This window comes from Astatotilapia calliptera, chromosome 11 (genome assembly GCF_964374335.1).
Source record: "Astatotilapia calliptera chromosome 11, fAstCal68.1, whole genome shotgun sequence".
Classification (NCBI taxonomy): Eukaryota; Metazoa; Chordata; class Actinopteri; order Cichliformes; family Cichlidae; genus Astatotilapia; species Astatotilapia calliptera.
Genome location: NC_137432.1, coordinates 14614617 through 14636111, shown reverse-complemented (window position 1 = coordinate 14636111; position 21495 = coordinate 14614617). Strand labels below are relative to the sequence as shown.

At 40.3% G+C, this 21495-nt stretch overlaps 1 protein-coding gene and 1 long non-coding RNA gene across 6 annotated transcripts; both read right to left on the bottom strand.

The window, feature by feature from the left end:
- Positions 1-251: 251 nt before the first annotated feature.
- Positions 252-11823, bottom strand: fxyd3 (FXYD domain containing ion transport regulator 3). 2 transcript variants are annotated; one of them, XR_013912229.1, is made up of 8 exons: positions 11473-11636; positions 5457-5490; positions 3902-3934; positions 3694-3717; positions 3383-3457; positions 3236-3272; positions 2747-3152; positions 252-984 (listed from the first exon to the last, which is right to left on the bottom strand). XR_013912229.1 is itself a non-coding variant. In XM_026183786.2 (8 exons), exons 2-8 carry the CDS (start codon positions 5488-5490, stop codon positions 965-967), a joined length of 267 nt encoding a protein of 88 aa, XP_026039571.1. In that variant the 5' UTR covers positions 11473-11823; the 3' UTR covers positions 252-964. The 2 variants fall into 2 exon arrangements, 1 of the variants encoding a protein (XP_026039571.1); XM_026183786.2 differs by having other exon boundaries at positions 2747-2790; positions 11473-11823.
- A 189-nt stretch (positions 11824-12012) lies between these two features.
- LOC113031587 (uncharacterized) lies at positions 12013-16271 on the bottom strand. Of its 4 annotated transcripts, none has more exons than XR_013912231.1 (7): positions 16105-16271; positions 14648-14692; positions 14521-14553; positions 14125-14231; positions 13856-13930; positions 13712-13733; positions 12013-12549 (listed from the first exon to the last, which is right to left on the bottom strand). It is a non-coding gene; the product is annotated as an uncharacterized LOC113031587 (long non-coding RNA). The 4 variants fall into 4 exon arrangements; XR_013912230.1 differs by having other exon boundaries at positions 14125-14139; XR_013912232.1 differs by having other exon boundaries at positions 16095-16211.
- Between the last annotated feature and the right edge of the window lie 5224 nt (positions 16272-21495).

Sequence of the window (21495 nt, the reverse complement as noted above, 5' to 3'; positions counted from 1 at the left end):
CATGAGGTGAATCTTTCCAATTCTTTACTCCTTAAAACATCTTTCAGAAAATCAGACACACAGCGTACAATGAGAAACGTATCCAGTTAAGCCTCATTCAATTGTTGGAAACAACACAGCTCACTCTCAACAACTACATCATTTTTGTCTCTGTATTACTGCCTTCGGTATACTGGTATTGTACAGCAGGCCTTAATTTGAAACTTCATAAAAAGCCTCTTTGTAAAAAAGTAAGAAGTAAAGAGCACATAGGTGTTTCAGCATTTCTTTATAGAAACATGACTCTCTGAACAGTGCAATCCACTACACTCTTTCAAAAGGCAAAACATGGAAACGAACAGATTTTGATGAATTCCCAGCAGCACCCTAATTACTCATGAATACATGGATTTCATATAATTCACACAAAAGCACACAGGGTTAGGCCGGCCACAGTAAGTGACTAACATCTACATCAATGTTTGACTCAGACATACAGTACAGGTATGAGGAGTAATGTGAGACATTTATTTGGGAATAGGTTTGTGCTACTATTTTACTTAGATACATTCAAAACTACTAACATAAAAAAAGACCTGTGTGTCAATGACCAATTTCTGTCGTGAGCAGCTGGGTATCACAGCTGGTTAATATCGATTTATTCATTTTTATTTTTACACAGTGTGCAGTATCACAAAAGGTAAACTGATTGAAATGAAAGTGGCAAAACCATATACATATACATATATATATATATATATATAAATGTTTTTGAACGTGGGTGTATGGGTTGAGGGGCGGATTGAAGATCAGTAGCTCAGGTAGAAAGCGCCACACCTCAGATCAGGTGCACACAGACTACTCTTTGTTTATCTCTCTAAATAAACAACAGTAGGGTGTTGTGGGTTGTCACGAGTCCCAGTGCTCATCCTCTGCGGTGTCTGTTGCTTGCAGATTTGGGAAGTCGGTGTGTTCTGGCTGACATCTAGCAGTCGCAGGCACGACCTACAGAGACACACACAAAGGAAAGCATGGTTGACTTTCTTCCTGAAAATATGATTGCCAACATGAGGCACAAACGGGGTCCTTTAGTAGGGTCTGCATGACTTTGCTTTAATCTGCAATATAACTCAAACTGCATTTTTAAAAAAAAAAATTAAACCTCTAGACTTTAGAGAACACTGTGACAAAACATTGCAGATTTAACTGGGATCTTGTGACAGCAGTAAACATATTTAGAGAAGTAACTACTGAAAAGTGTGACTTTTTTTATTAGGCATTAAAAAAAGGAAAGAAGAAGCAAAATACTTCAAAAACAAACAAATAAAAAACACCCCCCAGCTCAACCCCATCATGGCAAGTGAGGCCGTAACAACGTAGCAATCATAATTTTATGTAAAATGATGAATGTTTGTGGCTCTTTGTAGAAAATCCACTCTTTGTTATATGCTGCTCATCATCTGAGAATGAACGTCAGAAAGAGGAAGAGTGTGTGGGCCTGTGAGTGGAAACTGCCTAACAGTGCAGTATGTCCCTGTGGGATCCTGCTGAGTTGCCTGTATACACACCCAGTGTTTTTTTCCATATGGGCCACCTGTGTGTTTGTCCTATATTAAAGCTGCTAAAATCAAAACAGCTTGGCCTCAGTATCAACAGCTCCAACACAGAGTATACAAATTAACAATATTTCTGTGTTAAAAAAAAACAAAAAACGCTAAAAAATGCAAAGTTAAATGAAACAGCAGTACTTTTTGCCTTCCTCTCTCCTTCCCTTCTCTGCCTGCCAGACTCCCAGAGTCCCTGCACCTGTTGAACAGCGAGGTCTGTGCCATCTCAGTCCAGCACTATGAGCGTTTTCCATTCTGTGTCAGTGTGTGCGTGCGTGTGAGAGACACATGGGGATGTCTACAGTGAAGCAGATGGACCGAGTATATATAACTTGAGATCTAGGCAGGATGCCAAGTGGGTGATAAAATTGTGAATATGTTGATAAGAGAAGAAGTTGTTTATCCGGCTTCACACAACTCATAGGTATGCATTAAAAAGCTGAAATAGAGTGTCCTATACAGGAACAAAATATTCCATTTCCAATATTTATAACTTCATCACATGACAGAACATCAAACTTTTTTCCTCTTTTTCACTCAGTTTAACTGTCTAATGAGTGTTTTTGTTATAAACATTTATGTGGTTGTTCCCCCACTTAGAAGAACTTTATCTTTGCTCTCTGAGAGGAGCCTGCACACTGTGCCGAATGGGACATTAAATGGACTGGCCTGTAATCGGACACACGTGAGGCTGACCAGTCAGTCACTGATTCAGGGTGAGAATGCTGGACAACAGTCTCTGGCCGGTCGACTGGTGCACCTTTAGTTTGTGAACCAGTTAATAAGGTAAAGAGTGTTGTCAATGGGGCGACCGTGGCTCAGGGGGTTGGGAAGCGTATCTGTAACCGGAAGGTCGCCGGTTCGATCCCTGGGCTCTCTGTCCTGGTCGTTGTGTCCTTGGGCAAGACACTTTACCCTACCGCCTACTGGTGTTGGCCAGAGGGGCCGATGGCGCGAAATGGCAGCCTCGCTTCTGTCAGTCTGCCCCAGGGCAGCTGTGGCTACAACCATAGCTTGCCTCCACCAGTGTATGAATGCGAGAGTGAATGAATAGTGGTATTGTAAAGCGCTTTGGGTGCCTTGAAAAGCACTATATAAATCCAATCCATTATTATTATTATTATTATTATTATTATTATTAATCAGGATGTATGCATTACCTTGATCGGTAAGCATCTGCTGAGCATTGCTTCCTGTCCTCCGCCTGCAAAGAGAAGCAAGAATTCAAGAATTGGGGTTGAAAAAAACAAAACAAAAGCCTAACATGACTTGCAAGATAATATTTGATATGCGGTGCCATTAAGGTCCGTCCACACTGGAAGTGCTTTGTTTCTTGTGCATTGCTTTGAAACTGAGGGCTGGTTGCAGATATTCGAGGCTCCAGTTGTCAGGAGTATCCTGTGCTCTCATTGGCAGTTGCTTCAATCGCTTAGCTGGAAGTGCCACACAAAATGTGAGAAAAGTTTATCTCAGGTCCTGGCCGCTTCATGTTGCCAGCGGTTATTTAACCTGTAGTCACTTGTAGTCAAATGTGATCACTTTCTGTGGTCTCTGGTGGGCACATTGCTGCAAAACATTTCCGGTGTGGCCGCAGCGTTAGTTTACTCCTGTTACACAGATGTTTTTTAAATATTTCGATGACAGATCACCTCTTATTCTGGTTGAACTTGCACCTGCAGTGGCCGCCTGAAGTGAGAGAAAAGAAGCAAAGATGACTGCGTGCCTTTGATGGAGTCTATTTATAGCTGTGCATATATTTGTATAATGCATGTATCTGTGAGTATTTTGCCACTTACTGAGAAGGATGGTGATGCCAATGAGACAGAGAACGGCAGCTAGGATGAGGCCTCCGACACGCAGTCTGTGATAGTCTGCACGAACACATCATGTTAGCCATTGGACAACAACAACAACTTGAAGTAAAAAAAAAAAAAAAAAGTCAGACAAAAATCGATGCACCAACAAGTAAATAAATATTATAGACATTTACCCAACAATATTTATATTGCATTCTTCTTTTATATAAGGGTGCAACAATCAATATAAGGCATCATCTTCTTACTTTAATCAACTGACATAAGACAGTAATAAATTTACAGATAATTACCAAAGGTGAAGGGGTCATCTTCCGCTGTAGGAACAGAAATAAAGAGGATCAGTTAAAAGCAGACACACGGGAAACATTCAGAAACATCTAAGTAGTGTTATCATCAGTGGTATTATCAGAGTTACTAAATCGTGGCATGCCTAAGTGTCAGGAGGACAGGTTTCAAACATTAGGCTCTATTGAATCTGACGTCCAGGACTGTACTTACCGTTCTGTTCTTCTGCGAACACCAGGGACACAACTGCAAGGGATCAGACACAACAGTGAAACAGAGCCAATCTCGTGCTGCTGATAAGAGATCTTGAAAGTGGAAGCTGATGTTAAACTATTTCATGCAGCATTCAAAGACAGGCAATGAAATTCTCTCAGTGGCAATTCATAAATACCCCTTAAAGCTTTCGTATTTAAAATGATAAATAAAGCTCCGTTTCACCAAATATCATCTCTAGTTTCCACTTGATGAAGCCTCGCTTCATTACCAATGGAAACTACACTGTCAGAAATTAGTTCCACATACGGTGCTGTGAAAATGTATTTCCCCCCACTTCCTCATTTATTGTTTTTTTTTAATGTAACATATTAATGACACTTAAATGTTTCTGATAAAACATTTTATTTTTAGACAAATATAATCAAAGTGAATACTAAAATGCAATAAAAAAAAATAAAAAAAAAGGATTTTATTTATCATGGGAGAAAAGTTACCCAGACCTATTTGACCCTGTGTGAAAGAGTTTGGTTTGAGGTCACAATAAAATATCTCGATCAGTTTTCACTCAAGATTGTTTTTTTTTGGGTGGGTGGGTGTGGGGGGGGGGGTTGTATTTTGAGCCATTCACAGGTGGACACGTGGTATATCTAACTGAAGTGTTCTTGAGCTTTAGGACATGAACTGATGGATGGACATTCTCCTTCAGGACTTTCTGGTAGAGAGCAGAAAGCAGCCCAGACCATCACACTACTGCCACCATGTTTGACTGTTAGAATCTCGTCGGTGTTTAGAATATTTTCTGCAAAGTTTTGGGGGTCATCAAGTTTTTTTGGTAAATGTGAGAAGAACCTTTGGGTTCTTTCTGGTCAGCGGTGGTTTTCTCCTTAGAACTCTCCAATAGATGCCATTTTTGCTCGATCTTTTTCTTGTTGTTTAATCATGAACTCTGACCTTAACTAAGACTAAGTGAGGCCTGCAGTTCTTTAGTTGTTGTTCTGATTTCTTTTGTGACTTCCTGCATGATTTCTCCAATCATCAAGTATTTTTTAATTTATGATTTAATAATTGAGGCAATTACTTTTTCACACAGGTAGGTTTGAATACCCTTTTCCCTTAATAAATTACATCATCATTTAAAAAGTGCATTTTGTATTTACCCAGGTAGTCTTTGTCTAGTTTTTCAATTTGATGTGCAAGAAAAAGGAAAATCAGAAAGAAGCATATACTTTTACACAGTACTGCATTACTGTAAACCTAATTAAACCAAGACTGAAATGGTGACCAGATGATATCTGTAGCCACTCATGAACTCTGCTGTTTATTTTCTCCCCCCACCACGTTATCAGGAGTCCTCAAATATTTGTACAATGTTCTGACAGGAGAGAGACTTGCAAGCTCTGTTAGAAGGAAGTGAAGCTAACTGGTCATGCTTTCCGATTTAACAAATGAATGAAAATAACTTAAGTTTCTCATTTTAGAAAAAGAAAAAGAAAAAAAAACGTGATACAATTTTTTCCCCCACACTATATTAAAAGACTTGAGTTTTACTTACTTGTCATTAACACCAAAACACAGATCTTCAACATCTTCAGGATTTACATAAGGACAGAAACACAAGCTCTAGTTAGTTGAAACATCCAGAACTTCATGTTTCACTTGTGCATGCATGTTGACTGAAACCATTAACTTCTAGTCAGTACAAGGCTCTGGCTAGTACCAGCCAACAAAGTCAACAGACATGATGCAACATTTAGCCTCACAGTATTTTCTGAGGGGCAGTAAAAGGACTAAACACACAGAGATACGCTTACAGGACATGCATCTGTCCCCTTTGAAGCACACACAAAGTCAAATGATCAAATTCAAATGGATACAAAGTGGCCCCTCCTGCTTTATTTTCACACACAGAAACTTGAGCTGATGTTGATGGACACAAAGTGCTCTAATGGAGCCTCAACAGGAGAATTACATCTCTCGTGCATACTGCATTGCACTGCTGCCATCTTAAAGCACCGAAGCATTAATGTTCTATAGCCTGAATATAGACCACATTCTAATGTCATCATGCATTATATATTGTGTGGCCACAGCTATGGTGACTGTCCAGGTGTTTGAAGTTTCCTGTCAGTTTTTTTTAAGTCTTCTTTGTAAATTAGCTTTCACTTGCAGATAAACAGGATAAATCCACAAGAATATGGTAAGTGCACTCAAACTTCACAGCTATTTCTGTTTGAAAAAACAAGAACAAAACAACTGAATTCAACTTTTTTTTAAAGGTGAACTGTGCATTGGCCAATTGAGCTATTTCTACTGTTGCCTGAGGAGCTTGGAAGAAAAGCATCTGGACTTCTTTAAGTTTCTTGAAGACGTTTCTCCTGTCATCCCAGAAGCTTCCTCAGGTCTAGGAGCAATGGTGTTCCCTTAGAAGTGAAGAAGATTCTCAGATGAGAGGTGAAATGTCTTCAAGAAACTTGGAGAAGTCCAGATGCTTTTCTTTCCAAGCTCCTTAGACTAAGACGACCTAGATACATCTATAAACTTGTGTCACTGTTTATAGAGAAATGTATTTCCAGAGAAGGGCACCCATATTAAACACACTATCTGAGGTATTTGTGCTGTGTGAGGTGGAATATCGGAGCAGGGGTATCATGTGCTCTCAGAAAGGACACGCCTTAACCCCCTGCCCCTGAAAGAAAAAAACCAGGGCAGCGATTTTCCACTTGGCATAAACATTCACACATTGGAAACCTTTAAAAAGTCTGGCATCCCCTGACATCCTGAGACAATGGGTTGGTCTGAGTTTTCAGTCATAGACTATAAGACTTTTGCAAAGATCTGGGATCTTGACAGGATTAGTTTTTTTTCCCCCAAGACTGCAACGAGATTCTTTTTGGGATTATTCTCCATCATGCTCCTGGTGGAAATTTACAAGAAGAAAAGCTGTTGATCCATGGGGGAGAAACAGAAGCAGCGTTTAGTAACGACTGCCTTGGATTGAATGTTGTTTGCATGAGGCCAGACACAAAAGTTAAGATAACATTAAAGAGAGAGGGCTCCGACTGAGCTTTGCGGCCACCTTACACCAAACAAACCAGATGGGGGACACAAATTTAGCAAAACTGTCATGTATGCCCTGCAGCATTTGTCTGTGAACTGAAAGGCTGCCATAAGAGGAGATCTGAGTGCACCCCTAGTTACTTGTCAAATTTGATGCCCCACTTAGCTTGTCTAAACTGTCCTGAAACCAGTAACAGCTTACCACTTACCCCCCTCTGTTTTTCATGAAACTACTATTTCCTGTAATTTCATGAGAAACATGAGAAATTATTGATTTTCTCCACCATACTTGATATGGGAAAGACTATCTTTGGATTTTGGACTGACAGACAAAAACAGACACCTGCCAATGATCTGATGGGTCTGTGAGAAAATCTGTATTTTTCACGTGTCATTTTATATACAAAATTATTAAATTGGTCAATTAATCTGGTATCTTCTAGCATTTTTGCTTGTGTGAAAGGGAGACATGGTGGTCACTATAAAGAATGTAAGCAAGAACAATGTGTCTCCCTGTTCAGCTGGTGGTATTTCGGAGTTTGGCAGCAAAGAGGAGAAAAAGAAGATCAGGACGAGCGCCTCCATCACAGTGCCTCCCCACAGCAACCCAAGGCGAGCCAGGGGGAATGCACAGTTGCTGGAAATAGGCCAACAACCACTGGAGAATGGTTTACCTAGTTAGAAAGGCACCGGGGGAGAGAGAAAGGTGGGAGAAACAAAGGCAAAAGCAGACAGAAAGACAGTAAGAGAGAACAAAGATGGAAAAAAAGAAGGGCAGCTGAAAGGTCAGGCAGGGGAGAGAAAGGTGGCGCCTCCCAGCTCCTACTGAAAGATCATATTCTAACGCAAATGTTAGTGTAGGGTGGGGCGAGGCAGTAAGTGATGAAGGTGTGTATCCCAATCATTGTGTTCATGACTTGCAGAAACATAAGAACAAACCACCTGGTGTGTAAGTAAAGTGTTCAAACTTGGCCAGAATATGCGGATTGTTCATGAATAACTCACATTTACACAACTACTAGATTTTTCATGTATAAAAAGAACAAGAAAAGCTGCAGATCTTCAAATTGTAAATGCTGGAAACATCAATCTATATTGTATTTTTGTTTAAAAACCTACAAGAGTTACTGGCTAATCATCCTGTTGTTTCTGACCTAATTTAGTTATGGTTTCAGGCCACTTGGAAATCACAAATGTTTCCAGAGAACCACTAAAAACCTATATTCACAACTGCGGGCACCAACTCCCCGTGGAGCTTCTTCTGCTCCAAGGATAAAGAGCTTTCTGTTCTGGCTCTCCCCGCCTGTCTCCAACTATCCCTCGCGTTTTGTTGTCAGCTCTCGGAGCATCCCTCTCCCTCCTGACCTCGGGAGTGCTTTACACTCCGTCTCATGCTCTCTTGCTGCGTCCTTTCACCCATTGCTTCTTTCACTTCATCTTCTCTGTCCTCATCAGAAAGTGTTCAGCAATCGCATGTTTGTTTAAACACTGCTGTTTCATACAGCTCTTCTGTTTTTTAAGCTCCTGTTACCCTTCCAGTGCCCTCCAGTCAGTTTAGACCTCTCCTTTATTCTCTACACTCTTCAGTTCCTGGACACGCTTCGTCACGTCCTTGCACTTTCCCCAGCATTCTCTCGTTTATCCCTTCCCTTACAAATTCCCTTGAAGATAGGCTCTCTACTCTATACACTCGAGCCCATGGTGAGCTTCCCTTTTCCGCCCAACACTCCTTCTCCTCCCTTTTCTACAAGTGAGGTTACGCAATAAACTTCAGCTACGTTCCACTTCGACTTCTGCTAACAAGTAAAGCTTCTGCAAACTGATTTTTAAGTAACGTGAACATTTTGTGATCAGAATTTTTTCCTTGTGTTGGTGCTACTGCAGGAAAGATCGTAGGGATCCAAAATACACAAGGAGCGCTCCTCGGCTACCATTCAGTGTCAAGAAGATGATCTTTGGGGAATGAAATGAGCAAAGCACACAAACATGTGAGCACCTCGGCTTTGAATGTGAGCCAACTGCCAGTTCCACCAGATCATGCTTAAGCTGCTTAACTATGTTTTGAGCCATGAGGGTAAAGTACAAAATGAATCAGTGATACAAGTACGCGTGTATGAAAAACACACGCATGCAGTACGTTATAACTACACTCTAAGTCTTAATATCAGAGCTTCCTCTACTGTGTGTGTGTTTACAGCATGTATGACTTGGTTTCTGTCTTCTAACAATCCCCCCACCCCCCGTCCACCTGTTTGAATGCTGGACACTGGTGTGCTTGGGGTCATGTAATGCACTACAAAGCCAGCTGCCTATTTTCAGAGGCATTTTTTTATTCCTAAATTAGAAGCAGTGAATTCCAGTATGCAAAACATCCTGTACGAGTCACACACCCACAGGGAAGTCTTTGTCCTCGAAGAAACACACTGCACACAGTGTGAACCTGCTTTAACCAATACTTTTCCTCTACTTGCCCAAGACAGAGCAGAACCTCCCTTCACTTTGTGACTCCGGCGTTTGATGATTTTCCAGAAACGAAAGGCTGGAAACGAAATGTGTGATCACAAATGCAAGCTGAAAACAGCAACCACAAAATGGGCTCTGTTGTTGCAAAACTGTGTGGACTCCATTGACAAGTAAAGAGAAACAAGCAACAGAGAAAGGAAGGAAGAGGCATGAGGTGGAGGAGATCAGCACTGGCAAAGAAAATGAAAGAGTGACAAAACTGAAAAAAAAGGGAAAGAAATACATCACATGACATAAAGTTTTGAAGTAGGATTTAAGCTGACAGTGAGTGGGAGAGAGGAAGATGAGGGAGAGTGCGGTTGGGTAAGAGAGGGGAAGAGGAGGGACACAGAGAGGGAGTGGAGCATACTAAAGCCATGAATCACTCATGGAAACCACAGTGAGCGGCTAGAAACAGTCTTTATGTTGTAGAGTCATACTCAGCAGATCAACAAAGACCGTACATTTCCATAATTTAACCTCCTCTTACACCCATCAATCTCCCAAGTGCTGACTAGCAGCTGCTCAAAACAAAATTTTTTGGAAGACCTCTATCATCTGTTTCTCTTCCAACATTATCCCAGAGAAGGAAAGGAAATGCTCTGAAGGTCACAGTCACATGGCTGATCTAAAATCAATGTCTTCTTGTTGCAGTTTCTAAATTTGTGTTTGTCAGCCACTGAACTGATGCAATTAGGAAAGGTGAGCAGCAAGTGTGCCACCTAAGAGCGCTTCCTCGTCCTCCCTTTTCTCTCCACTGCTGGTCCCGTTTTCTTTTTAGGCTTTTGTAATTTACATGAGGAGGAGAGGACGTTCAGACAAGTCTGTCTCAGCTAAGAAAGGAAAGAAAACGCCATTGCAAATACTTTGACTATATAAGTGAAGTTATTATCATCACAAAATCATCTTATTTAGCTTCTGTCCTGTCTTCTTACCATCTCTTCTATTATATCACCAGCCTATTATCCTAATGTTTGCCCCCTAGCTTATATCACTGGAAAAACAGGGAAGAACTGTTGGGAGAGAGTTGATCATCATTTTCCACAGAGTACATTTGCTCTGCAGCACTCCCATCACGTCTTTGCACAACACATTTCACAGCCTCACTGTGGTTATTTGGTTCTGTGGGGGCTTTATTTTGGTGGAAAGTTAACTTATTTGCTCCATATCTGAATTCCTTGTGCTCTTGCAGAGTCTTCTTTGCACATGCACAGTCTGTATCTGAAACCATGACGATCAAATGATTGCTTTGATAAATTAGCAGCATGCTATGCATGTCCTGTGCAACATAATCTGACTGCCTGTGTCCTTGTCCCACTCTGTCCTGGGGGCACACAGTCACTTCTGCTCTTATCAGCTGGTCACACATACCATTTTGCAGTCCTGTTAAAAAAAAGACCGTGTATACAGCCTACAGTATGAGCACGTTAGAAAAGTCTAAAGTAGGAAAGCTTACAACCGAAAACGGAAAAATAATGTGCGCTTTGTAAAAATCCAACTCCTTATTGGTGCGATAAAATATGCCGCAAATATTCCTTTGAGTTTTTCCTCTTATCTGATGAATTTAAACAAGGACCTATCTACAAAAAGCTGGTGTACATTAAGCCTGTTGAGCACTTAAAAAAATAGCAAAGAAGGTGATGGACACACGCACGCAAATAAGCGCGTGCAGTCCCGTTGTCCTGGCACTGGTGGGCTCGATGGAAACGGCCAAATAGACGTTATAGGCGCCTGACGCTCTGCTTTTCCGCCTACGTTGTATTTACTCGTCTTATTTGAACCTTTAAGTGTAGAAAAACACAATAACAAAGTTTTTTCCCCCCAAAAGTTCTTCTTTTCTAAGATGACAACCTAAATGTGACGTGACCCTACAATTAGCCCGGAATGAGATTAATGCTTTCAACTGACGAAAAAAACGTAACTTCATCAACAAATTTCCGCAACTAAGGATAGACGAGGGCGTCACTGCTGTGTGAAATGTGAGCTAATTTATTTGTTTCGGCACTTACCTTTGTGTTTAGCAGCGACAAGCAAATCACGAGGAAATTTCTCACGAGCGGACGGATACGTGACACTGAAACTGCGACTTCTCTCCACGCGCTGCGCCAACACCCTGCCTTCAGCACTCCGTGACACTCTACAGGTTGGCTGGGTTTTAGGGAAAAGGGGGCAGAGTTTAAACTGCTGGAGCTTTGTTGCCGTATCCTGATCCCAGGTCAGTTTTTGGGGGTTACGTTTGTCAGCAGAAGGGTTGGCGGCTGGAGAAGAGCTGGGTGTGGAAGCTGATCCAGAGTCAGTTGTAGGCGCAGAGTTGGAGAGGAGGGGAATGTTTGCTTGTGGAGAAGGAGACGAGGTTTGTGGGGTCGGGGTTGGCTTTTCCTCCGCTCTGTGATGTATGTTTACAAAAACGGGCAGTAATAATTTTATAAGTACTGTAATAATAGCATTTGTCACCATTACAGTTGAATATGAAATAACGTCTTATTTTACTGCTGGAAATGAAAGTTTGCTAATTTGCTGTAGGGAAGTTATGAAAATGAGACTCTTGGTTATTGACACCGACATTTATTTTGACTTTAATTTCGAATTGACTCAGGATATTTGACAGAATACACTTTTCATGATTATTCCAATAGTTTAGAGTTTGACAGCATCAGTATGGACAACTGATCAAAACAGCAGGTAGTAATGCTAAAATGCTAACTGTGTATTACTTAATCAGCTTTACACAATATTAATAACTAAAGAAGCACCATATGGCAGACTGGATATGATGCATGGATGAGTGTGTATTTACAAAAATAAACATCAACGTATCAGCACAGAAGTGGACATTTACTTTTTCTCTTTGCATCTCCTTCTAGCAGACCGGAAGGAAGTGATGTCAAATTTGAGCAGTACTTGATTAAAAAAAAAATAGGATGTGTCTTCACACAGGTATCTGAGCAGGTGAGCCTCCTCTGAACCCCCCTGCTCTCAGGAGGCAGTCAATCTCTCCGCCCCATCTCCTGCCAGCTCTTCTTTCAAGGCCAAAACCAGTTTGTCAAGCATCAGATCAGATTTCACTGCTGTTGTCAGTATGTTTTCTACAAAGTGACAGAGGAGCGAGAGGAAGTAATTAGTGAAGTTTCAACAGAAAGACGGAGATGAAGACAATAAATAAGAGTCACTCAATTAGGGCTGTCCCAAACGATTATTTTGATAGTCGACTAGTCACCGATTATTTTTGCGATTAGTCGACTAATCAGATCATGCATCCATTGAACGTAAAACGTACAGCTTATTGCACCAGCATGCATCTGCTCTTATATAACTATCATTAGCTTACAGCTTTAAGTGTTTAAAGTATGTGCTAACTAAAAATAAAGACAAGATAGTTTATTAAATTTAAATGAAATTTGCAGATTGTTTCGGTGAAGTTTAATAAACTCAGCCGTCTGCTCCTTGCTATCTAAAATATAACAGGACACCGGAGTATATTCTCAAGCATCTCACACTTCTGATAATCAGCTGTCTGCTTGACGTTTATTCAGCTGTGTATAAACTATAACTTTAATCTCAGCCAAACCGATTTACTCAGGAACAAATACTGAAAAAAGCCAAACACTAACATTTTTAAGTTATCTAAGTGACTTATATTACATGTTTAACCTGAGTAGCGAAAGACGGCGGTGGGTTTGAAAACGATTTGCCGGGAGTCCGGTGTTCTCACAGGCTCTAGTGAGCCTTGCCCCCGGCTAACTATCGAGCTAGTGGGTAACAGACGTCTCTGAAAACTTCGGAGCACTTTTGAAAATATGTGGTGTCTTGATAAACTGAGCAGATATTTCAAGTTTACACAGCTACATTAACATAAAATATGTTAAACGTTTATTTTGTGACCAGAAAGAATAATAAGAGTAACATTAAAACTAAGTAGCTGCCGCCATTGTTGGAAACTGAGCTGGGCTGCACTATGAATTCTGGGACACAGTTTCTTCTTCTCCGGGGTTTAACGGCAGTTGGCATCCTTGTACATGCAGTGCTGCCATCTTCTGTTTCAGTCCGTTATTACACTCTTAAATCCTGCTATTATTCCTGCGTCTTTTGGGATCTTACAAAGCTTCAAACAACGCGTCGACTATTAAATTAGTCGTCGACAATTTTGATAGTCGACGTAATCGTGACTAGTCGACTAATCGTGGCAGCCCTACACTCAATTTATTTTACAAAGTGAGGCTTAAAAAAGACACAAAAAGAACAGCTTACCCTCTCTTCTTGCATTTGCCATCTGTGGAGAGAAACCATGATGTAGTCAGTCCCAACTCAATTACAGTGACCTTTTTTTTCTACAGAGGTTCAGAGGCACATTTTTGTCCATGTGTGTGTTTTTGTTGCGATTACAGTACTTACAAAGCAAAAAACCGATTCCTGCACTGATCAACAAGATGGCAAAGACCAGTCCTCCAATCCGTAGGCTTTCATAGTCTGTTTGATGCAAAGCAAACACATCCGCAAATCAAGCAGAGAACCAGCACATTTTCATTTATGATATGGATTAAACTGAACAGAATACACATTGTCATACTCTGTTCTTTTATAACTTTTTAATGAGCACATATTATTGATGTGGTAGATTTCAAATTGTATATGATAAAAGAAATAAGAGCATGTACACTTACTGTAAACAAATGAATCTTCAGACACATGAAGGAGGCGATATAAGAGAGGGAAAAAGAAGTTAGTGACAAATTTGAAGTAGTCGTGAAGTGTGACAGCATTTGGTTTCCTTGAACCAGAGGAAAGAGAGAATGTAAAGCAAATGGAAATAAATAAATATGGTGTAGTAATGATATTCTGTGAATTATCAGTTGAGTAGCTATTATTAGAACTAAGCAAACTGATTTATCTGCTCTGCGATGACCTTCTGCAAACAGTTTGACTCTAAAAATATTAGTCAGGGCTGCAGAAGAATGACTTTGATTGTAGGGAGAAATACATTTGTGGATGGCTTGTTTATAAACCAGGACTGCGACAAACCCATTCTCAAGGTTAGGTGCACGTAGTTTTGACCTTACTTGCTTCGGCTTCCACAAAAAGGCCGAACAGCACTGCAAGAGAAGCAAGGGTGATAAAATATGAATTCTATGGATTTTATGTGGACTTTGTCTTTAATGTCATTTTCTGCATTTCTGTTTTGTTTACCTGTGAGAAAAGCCACAAGAGTGAGATGGCCCATCTTCAACACAACTGAATGAGACAGATGGAGAGAAATGGTGAGACACGATTGCGAGACATCACTTTTTCTCACATGCATACATAAGAGAGCCAAACAGCGCACGCTCTGCCCTCTCCTCGGGAAGATTGCCCTTGCCGTGTGAGAGGTCGGTGTCTCGTCAGCAGGGATGCACTCCGAGTGTTTGGAGAGTAAACAGCGGATCGCTTTTTGTTTTGGGGAGGAACCCAGCGGGTCCTTTCCCTCAGCCTACGCTCAGCTCTGCAAATGTTCATTGCAACTGGATGAATGCTGTCATGTGCTTTCCAGTATCGTTTGTTTTGGAAGTAACATGCTCAGTGGAAAAAAAAAGAAAGAAAAGTTTTGCAGTCTTTTAAAATGTATGGTGTCTGAGGAAATTAACCTCAGCGTCATCCCCGAGTTCTGAATGACCTTGGAAGACCCCTGGGCTGGCAAGAGTCAAGGCATTCTAGAAATTTAGCACCTTTTCTCTTATTGGCTCTTCTCTCTCTTGCTAAAAGTGATTTTCCATCACTGTTTGGATTTTTAACAGCCATGCCTCTTTTCAAACCACGCACAAAACCCAGCAAGATAAAAGACACCTCGTGCTTTTAAAACACATCAGATTTGCCTGTCAAGAAGATCAAAAAACACCTTGATGCATAAATATGCCGTCTGATTTTTTTTCACCATGCATTGATCCAAAATCACAACTGCACAGAGTGATAACGGAGTTTACCAGGAATGGGAGAATTTCTGAAAAAACCCATCAAAAATGAAAAAAACAACAACAACCCCAAAACAAACAGACCGTGGTTGCAGTGGACACCTTTCTCAGTTTCACTTCAGCTCTTTGTAAGCTATAAGTTTGTAGTTCTCTATGGCTCACCGATGGACCAATGTCAGCAAAAACACAAGTAGTACGAGGTAGGTAGACCGCTTGTTTGAAGCTACATTCAGACTGCCAATGCATCGCCAGTGCACTAGAATGGCTGAACCATAATTTGCCCATCAGAAAACAGAGCAGCAACATGTTTCGTTTTTACAAGATCATTGATTTGATCTATCCAGAATTGACTTTTCAATTCTGAATATGCAAAGAAGACACCAAGACAAAAAACATCCTAAATATGGAAAAAGATAAAGTTTTGCAGTCTTTTAAAATGTATGGGGTCCGAGGAAATTAGCCTCAGCGTCATCCCCGAGTTCTAAATGACATTGGAAGACTCGGTGCATAAATAAACCAAATATCCTAGATGCCCTTAACAAGTCTACAAAACAAAAAAGATTTGCTAAGCACTCTCTTAAAGCAAGCTCAGCACACCTACACCATCACCGAACAGCAACTACAAAGAATCATAACCTTGGCGCCTGATTCCTAAGTCCTAATTCCCATTGTACCTCGCTGCACCATACCTGTGCTTACCTGAGCTGATGGTTCAGTGGCAGTGGTGTGTGCGGTGACAATGTTCTAAGACACTGTCTTGTTAAAAGCGTCTTTCTTATTTTACCTGACTAAGTGCTCCCTCCTCCTCCTCCTCCTCTTTATTTGGGATATAAACAATTGTGTGTACACGTGTCCGGTGTGGATGTGAGATTGGCTGCTGTGTTGACGCATTTACACATGTATCAGAGACCAAAGTCACTGTTGCTACATAAACATCTGCGTGTGTATGGGGATAGCAGGAACAAAGCCTGTCATAATGTCCCTCAGAGAGGACATTCTTAAACGTAGTTGAGAAACTCTGTTATATATGTTGATAGACATTATTATCATGCTCTAAGCTAAGCACTGCTTTGAACTGCAAAGGATGCTTTGACATAACGGTGAGTCGATGAATCCTTTAAATAGACTCATTTGCTGTCCCTGCTGCTTTCAGAGTGGATAGAAGTCAGGAAAATACACACACCAACTCCCTGACAGTAGCATATAGACCACCTTGCTAGCAACAGGTTAGGTCCCTTTTGCCTTCAGTTCTTTAATTTCCGAAAGATCAGCAGTTTCTGAATTACTCAGACTGTCCGGTCATGTCTCCTTCAAAGTCACTTACATCACCTTTCGTTCTCATTCTGATGCTGGTTTGAATTTCAGGGGGTCATCTTGACCATGTCTACATGCCTAAATGCATTGAGTTTTTGTCCCAGGTTGGATTTTCTAGCGTATTTACAGAAACACTAAATCAAGTTGAAGCTTCAGCTCCCTGCACAGGTTTTTCTATGGATTTGCTACGGATTGGCTAAGCCCCTCCATGATCTTAATGTGCTTCTTCTTTAGCCCTTTCTTGCCTTGGCAGTATGTTTTGGGTCACTGTTATATCATGAGACCCATCTACTAAAATATAACAGAATAGCTCTTTATTGTCATTGTACATGTACAATTTGTTCTGGCTGAGGGAAATAAGTTCTTATGGTAATCCACAACCAGTGAGGCAAGACCTTGCTTGGAGATTCATACTGAGGGCGATTGATGGTCTTTTTTATATTTCTTCCATTCCTGAATAATCACAGCAACACTTGTCACCTTCTCGGCAAGCTTCTTGGTGATGGCCATGTTGTTCAGTCCATTGTGTGTGTTTATAATCTTGTCCCTTACATCCTTTTGCATCGGATGGAAGAAATTGTTTCTGCGGACAGGTGTGCTTTGCACATATAATGAGTTGCGATCAGGATTGATTGATCAGTGGGTCACATGGGCACACAGCCAAGCTGTGGGAACCAGAATTCTGGCTGTTATTCGAGATCAAATACTTATTTCAGTCAGTGACATGCAAACCGTTTTATAACTTCTATGTAATGTGTGTTTCTGGATTTTTGTTTTATATGCTATCTCTTTTCATTAAAAAATTAAAATACCATAAAAAGTAGAAACTGTTCATTCCTTTGGAAGTGGCAAAACTTACAAATTCAGATATCAAGTAAGAATTTTTTCCTATTTTCTACTCTATTCATTTTTTGTATAGTGTTATATATTTATCAGTTTTTATGTTTGAAAGTAAAATTTTGCCTGAATTATTAAGGCTTACCTCTAAATGTAGCCTTAAATAAAGACATGCTTGTGTGAGCCTTTGTCATACATGTTATTTTTCATTTCCTTCTCCTTCTCCTTTTTTGGTCATGCCCCCCCCCCCCCCCCCACACACACACACATATTGTCCTGTTTCTGCCATTTGAAGATCTGCTAAGTTTCCAGGTATCCCCGGTGCTCATCTTTCTGTGGAATATGTTGCACTGTTTTGGTCTGATGGTTGCTGGGCATTTTCCGTTTATTTGTCCTGGGCAGGATATAGAGGTCGTTCTGAGAAGAAAACTTTCAGCTTTCTCCTTGGTTAAAAGATAGCATAAACAAAAACACAGTTTTCAAATTGCGATGTGTTTGTTTTTGTTTAATAAGGTGTTTGTGTACAAGTATGCTGGTTAGTTATCCGCGTAGATTTTCTTTGGTGTTACATTTTATCATGCCGTATAGTGGTGCCATTCCTTGTTCTGTCACACAGCAGAAAAAAGCCGAGGTAGACTGTATCCGTCTGATACCTGCAAGGTTAGAAAAGAGAGACAATGACACAGACACAAGAATGTAAAGTATGTGTGCTGAGGTTTTGGTCTATGGGAGAGTAAAATACTTTGACACATGATAGTGGCAAAGCTGATGACAAGAAAGGAAAATGGGGGAGTGGAAAAACTAAAATCCAACATTTTTTTTTTACATCCCAATGCTATGCTTATGCTTAGCTTAACTAATTTATAATTCATCAATGGTTTGAAGTTATTTTTTATACAATTAAATCACATTATTAAGCATACAGGGGTGAAAGAATGAGGCACTCAATAACAGCTGTGTGTGTGGTGTCTGTCTGCATAAAGCACCACTTGCTTGTCATAAGTGAGGTTAAATAAAGGTCATTTTCTTCCATGACATTGGCATGTCACTGATAGAATTACAGGACGTGTCCTGTACAATATGTAAAGGACACTCATGCATTTCTTTTTGTGAAGGTAAGAGGTTTCTATCTGCAGGCGCTGTTTTCTTCTTCTCTGGCCTCCTATCTATATTAAAGAACATTTTAACAGCAATAAGAAACCACAGTAAAGTTTATCCTCGAACAGGTATGAAACTACTCTGAAACTACCCCAGGTCAATATAGCATACTATTGTTCTTTGACAGTGAAGCTGTTGAAAGTCTGGTTCTTTTCTTTAAATACAGGTTGTAAAAGTAAAACAAGCTCTCAAAAATAACATTTACAGTCGCAGGACATCATTACAGTTCGTACAGAACTAAGAAAGAAGGCATTTTCTGCCCCGTCTTCAAGGACTAGATTATAGAAGCTCTCTCGATGATCGATTTCACTTGCAGACTTTAAAAGACATACAAATGACCTTGTGAAATCATCACTGGGAACTAGTTCCTGTTTTTGACATGACTGTGTAAACATTAGACAATTCTTTGCTCTTTTTATGTTTTTTGTTTTTTTTATTGTTGTAATTTTAATATGTTGTCTCTCTTGTATTTGAGACATTGAGTCTCAGTGGGACTACCTAATAAATAAAGGTTAAATAAATAATGTCAACTACTTGTTTTGGAGACATAATGTTTTAAAGCATGGCATAAACCAAAATGTTTATAAAATATTTATGTTATGTGTTGATTTTTGGAGAGCAAAATTTAAATTTCAAATCTCTCAGGAGCTCTCCGAAGGCGAACAAATCCTCCTTAAAAGCACAAAAAAATAGAGGCTGTATCTAAAAGTTGTAAAAGCTATAAAACTGATCAACTGCCCCACAACTAACTCAACTCGGCCAGTGCTACTAGTTATTACTAGTCTACTACTAGTCATTTCTTTCGATATAATGGAACAAGTTAAATAGTTTCATTGTATTTGACAAAGGTCATCTTGAGAAGACACACTGAACAGTGGACACACACGTGCGCCTCTGTTATGGTGGTATTTGAGGGTGTTTTTCCATAAACAGGAGAAAGAAAGGTGTGAGGACAGGTAAGCTTACGTAATAGTTAGAAGTCAGACCTAGAAATGTGTATAATAATAATCCTTGCACATAATTATCCTTACAATGATATCATTATAATGATATCATAACAATAACAATAAAAGCCCAACAATAACAATAAAAATGATAAAGCCCTTCAAAATAAAGTCACAACATGGTTTATACGCAAACAGAAAGTCATTCAGATTTACTAGTTGGTGGCCATGTGAGAGTCCTGTGTGTTTAGACAGTTAGATTTAATCCCAGCCAGAGTAAGAAATAAAAAGTGAGGAACATAACCTGACTGGCTCCTAAACACATATCCATCATTTTCCTCATTCATCTTTTAGCCATGCTAACACTACGGGCTAAGATGAGACACTAGAATATGACAGAAACCTATCGTGGTGCGGACCGAGGTGCAGATGAGCAGCTGAATCAACACTTTGCTCCAAACTACCTCACTGTATCAACTAAAAGTTGAGGGAGAATTCTCTCCTGCTGATCTCACTCTCTCTCTCTCTTTCTTTCTCTCTCCCTCTCTGTCTGTGTGTGTGTTTTGCTGGGCTCGTCAGTCAGGTGTCACAACACACAGCAGAGTGAGTGAGGATCCCAGTCAAAGGCAATCAAATGGCAGGGTAAGCGCTGTATTACTAATGAGAGACTTGGTCCCTGTTTTATGCACCCAGACGTGGCACGTTTTATGAGTAGCAATGTTTTAGTGAAGTTGGAGAGAACTTTAGCAACATTAAGTTTAGAAATAAATGGTTAGTTTATTGGAAATGTTATGAGCAGCTTGCTTAGACTGACATGAGGGTGGAAAGTTAAAAAAAAAAGCAAATACAAGTAGGTAGTAGCTGGTCCTGAGACAAACTGTAATCACCACCAGGGGGAAGCAAAACACAAGAGGTCGCTAAAAGAGATTTACTTCATATCAACAGGGAATTACAGTTTTTTCTGAATGCTTAAACCCTAACTGTGATTCCTGTAGCACAATCTCTAAAACTATTCAGACTTATAGCAAAACCACTCACTGAGTTTGCAAAACTAAAAGCACAAAAACTGCTTTGCACTCAGTTTGCAATTTTGTAACACACACTTTGCACAACTGTAGGCACAATTCACTGCACAACACTCAATTACCAAATTTCCAACACACTCCTAGCAAAAGTATACACATGTATGGCTATCATTAACACTAATTTGCCAACTGTCTGGCACACTTTCACATGTGAAAACTTTCTTAGATAATTAGTTCACTTTGCAATCAGCCTAAGCACTATAATACAGGTAAGCTGTGTGTGCGGAGTACAATGGAGGGAGCAGAAAGAGTGAGAAGTAGAGGAGGCCGAGGAAGAGGACGTGGAGGTGAAGAAGTAGGATGAAGAGGACGACAAGGACAAGGAGGAGCAAGAGGAAGACGAGGAGGGGGGAGAGGAAGATGAGGAGGGGGGAGAGGAAGGGTAGGAAGAGTAAGAAATAGAATTGCTGATGACATCAGAGCTACAATAGTGGACCATGTAATCAACCGTGGAATGACCCTGAGGGAAGCTGGCCAACGGGTCCAGCCTAACTCGAGCCGCTACACTGTAGCAAGTACCATAGGGACATCTTGAAATGAGAATCGGTTAGTACAGTCACTTTGCACAAAGATTTGTAGCACTGCCATATGCTGATGAGAAACACACCAATACCATTGATGTAAAAATACTGAAATTGTTACTTTACAGAATTGCTAGATGACCAGATGCTGGGGGCAGAGGAAGCATGTTCACTGCAGACCAAGTAACCCATATAGTCATTATGGCGATTGCAAATAATCCTATACTTGGA